General features: G+C 22.9%; 1 protein-coding gene across 1 annotated transcript; it reads left to right on the forward strand.

Annotated features, from left to right (window-relative positions):
- Window positions 1-190: 190 nt before the first annotated feature.
- Window positions 191-2,614, forward strand: PRSY57_0505900 (GTPase-activating protein, putative; the record flags this gene model as incomplete). Its single annotated transcript, XM_012906130.2, has 1 exon — window positions 191-2,614. The coding sequence occupies one exon, from the start codon at window positions 191-193 to the stop codon at window positions 2,612-2,614; it is 2,424 nt and encodes an 807-aa protein (XP_012761584.2).
- Between the last annotated feature and the right edge of the window lie 868 nt (window positions 2,615-3,482).

A 3,482-nucleotide genomic window follows, 5' to 3' on the forward strand; every position in this document is an offset into this window, starting at 1 on the left:
TATATATATATTATATGTATGTATTTAATTTTTATATACTCATGTATGAATAAGATATTGTCAACCTTTTTAAAAAAAGAATATTAAGAGTGCCCGCATATATATATATATATATATATATTTATATTTATTTATTTGTTTACATGTTGTTCTTCTGTTACTTGTACACCTTTCATTGTAAAAAGAAGAAATGTTTAATGATGATATAATAAAAGAAAAGGATAGTTATAAACAAAAAATTAGAACATTATATCGAAATGAAAAAGAGACTATCAAGCCATGTAATCATTATGATATGAAAGAAGAAGAAAAAAAAAAAAGTGCAAAAATAAAACGTTCGATTAAATTCTTCGGTACCCCAGCTGTTCATGGGTTAAGTTCACATATTGATAATAACAGTGGAACACAGTTATATTACAACTTTCATAATGTTTTAAAAAGAGATAAAGAAAAGATTCAAGGTGATAAATTAAATTATGCTTTAGAAAGCGAAGCTGTTGAAGATAACACAATGCAATCCATTCATGAGAGTGACAAAACAGAAACGCAAGAATGTGGCAAACATTATTTATATAATAAGTTTGATATATATAAATCGTATTTATCATATAAAAGGGATTTAATAAGGAATGAATATGACCAGGATTTTAAGGGTATCACCAGTTTATTAAAAGGAAAGGACACTCATGATGATAATAATGATAATGAAGATAATGATCATAATGATGATAATAATAATCATTATGACAACACATTTGATGATCCGTGCGACGATATGTGTAATGATCCATGCGACGATCCGTGTGATGATCCGTGTGATGATCCTTGTGATGATCCGTGTGATGATCCTTGTGATGATCCGTGTGATGATCCGTGCGACGATCTGTGCGACGATCTGTGTGATGATCCGTGTGATGATCCGTGTGATGATCCATATGACCATCCATATGAAGAAGAGAAATATTCAACCTACTGTGATAAAGGCTATCTACGAAACTTCCTAAAAAATGCAGTAATTAGACCCAACTTACAAACCTTCGTGGGAAGAAAAATTATTTCCTTTTTAAACGAAAAAGAAAGAGATATATTTTCTTTAACATGTAAAATCTTATTTTTTGAAGTATATTCTGTGAACAATTTAAAAACATTATATAAGTACCAATTTATAAGCGACGAAAAAAGAAGCTTTATATGGAAAGCCATACTTCTAGAAGATAATACATATATAAGTGAAGAGGATTATAAAGAATTAAAGAATAGAAAAGGTTTATATGATAAAGCAATAGAAAAAGATATTAATAGGACCTTTCCAAAACATCCATTTTTTATAAATAAAAATATGAACATGCAAGAAAAATTATTAGATATATTAAAAGTATGTTCATTATATTTTGAACGTATAGGATATTGTCAAGGAATGAATTATATTGCTGGTATATTATTATTAGTGTTTAGGAAAAATATAGATACAATACGTTGTTTTATATCCATGTTAAAAAATTATAATATAAAAGGAATGTTCTCATATAATTTCCCACAATTAAAAAAAATTATTTATCAATTGAATTTATTAATAAAAGCTTATATACCTAAACTTTTTTATTATTTTAAAAGGAAAAAAATAAAAATCGATTTTTTTTGTGTAAACTGGTTTTTAACATTATTCTCTCAAGATCTAAGTTTTGAAAATACTTTAAAATTATGGGATTTATTCTTTTTGTTTGGAATGAAAATTTTAATAAAACTCACACTGATTCTTTTATATTATCATGAAGACAATATAATACATTTATCTTATGATGAAGCTTTAACATATTTAAAAGCTATAACCAAAACGCCTTTTATGGATTATCTTTTTCAAGATAACCATTTCTTTACACATTTAAAAAAATTTAAAATAACAAATAGTATGCTCACACAAATAATTATGTTAAAAAAAAGTCGTCAAAAAATTAATTTACTTGTAAAGGAAAATAATGGAAAACTTAGGTGTTCCATCCAAATTAAACAAAATAACAAACATACATTTACATCTAAGATAAAGGAAGGGTTTAGAAATCTTTTTAAGCTTAATGAGAATTATGTTGATTATATTAATTATTTTTACCAGAAAAGGGATGGAAGGGAAAATAATGGAAGGGAAAATAATGGAAGGGAAAATAATGGAGAGCAAAATAATGGAAGGGAAAATAATGGAGAGCAAAATAATGGAAGGGAAAACAATGGAAAGCAAAATAATGGAAAGGAAAATAATGGAGAGGAGACCTATAGAAATGACAACACTGATGATATAAATAATAACATTTGTTATAATAATTATTCGAGCAACAATTTCTACAAGAGGAATTTTTTTCAGCATTTCAATTGTGGGAACATTTTCAACAATCCAAATTATTCCAATGAAATAGTTCTTACGAACACGACATGTTTAAGTGTACACTTCAATTCAAATGTCTTGTGTAATTCACCAAATGTAAAGAACAAAAGCACAATTCATTCTTTGGAAAACATAAAAGAAGAACATGATCATACGAAAAACCCATCAAACTTCTTTTTAGAGACCAATACGTACTATGATTTAAATTTAACAAAATCGGTAGATGGAAATAATTAAAAAAATGAAAGTAAATAAATAAAATAAAAATAAAATATAACAAAAAAAAAAAAAAAAAAAAAAAAATTAACATGAGCGCCAAAATAGTATATTACAAATTATTTTTAATAAACTCAAAATGTTATATACCTAAATATGCATATATAATATATATATTAAATATATATATTAAATATATATATTAAATATACATATTATATATATATATTATATATATATATTATACATATGTTGTTAAACATATTTAATTTATAATTTTATTTATTTATTTATTTATTTTTTTTGTAAATATTTGAATGAAGGCCATATGTTACTTATTGAAACATTCAATGTACGAAAAAAAAAAAAAACACAGAAATATATATATATATATATATATATATATATATATATATATATATTATATTCCTTTTTTTATATTTCCTTTTTGTACATTTAAGATGATGACACTTTTCTCATAAAAATTTGTTGCATTCATCCATTTTATTATTTTTTTATTTTTATTTTATTTTTTTTATTTTCTTATGTTTGGTTTTATTATTTTTTATTTTTTTAGTTATAAGCCTTTTTCTTTTTAAGTATTCTGTTTCACATAAAATAATAATAAACATGCTTGATATATTCAATTTGTTCGTTGTTTTAAATATATAATAATATCTATATAAAATATATACATATATATATATAATATATATGTATATATTTTATACATTAATATATTATTTGTGTTTTTCCAATTTGAGAATATGCAATCTTTAAAATAAATGGTACATATATATTTATTCATGTATATATTTATTATTTTCTTTATTTTTTTTTTTTTTTTTTTTTTTTTTTTTACTTTTTTTTTTATATATTATTTTCAACG

This window comes from Plasmodium reichenowi, chromosome 5, assembly GCF_001601855.1.
Source record: "Plasmodium reichenowi strain SY57 chromosome 5, whole genome shotgun sequence".
Taxonomy (NCBI): Eukaryota; Apicomplexa; class Aconoidasida; order Haemosporida; family Plasmodiidae; genus Plasmodium; species Plasmodium reichenowi.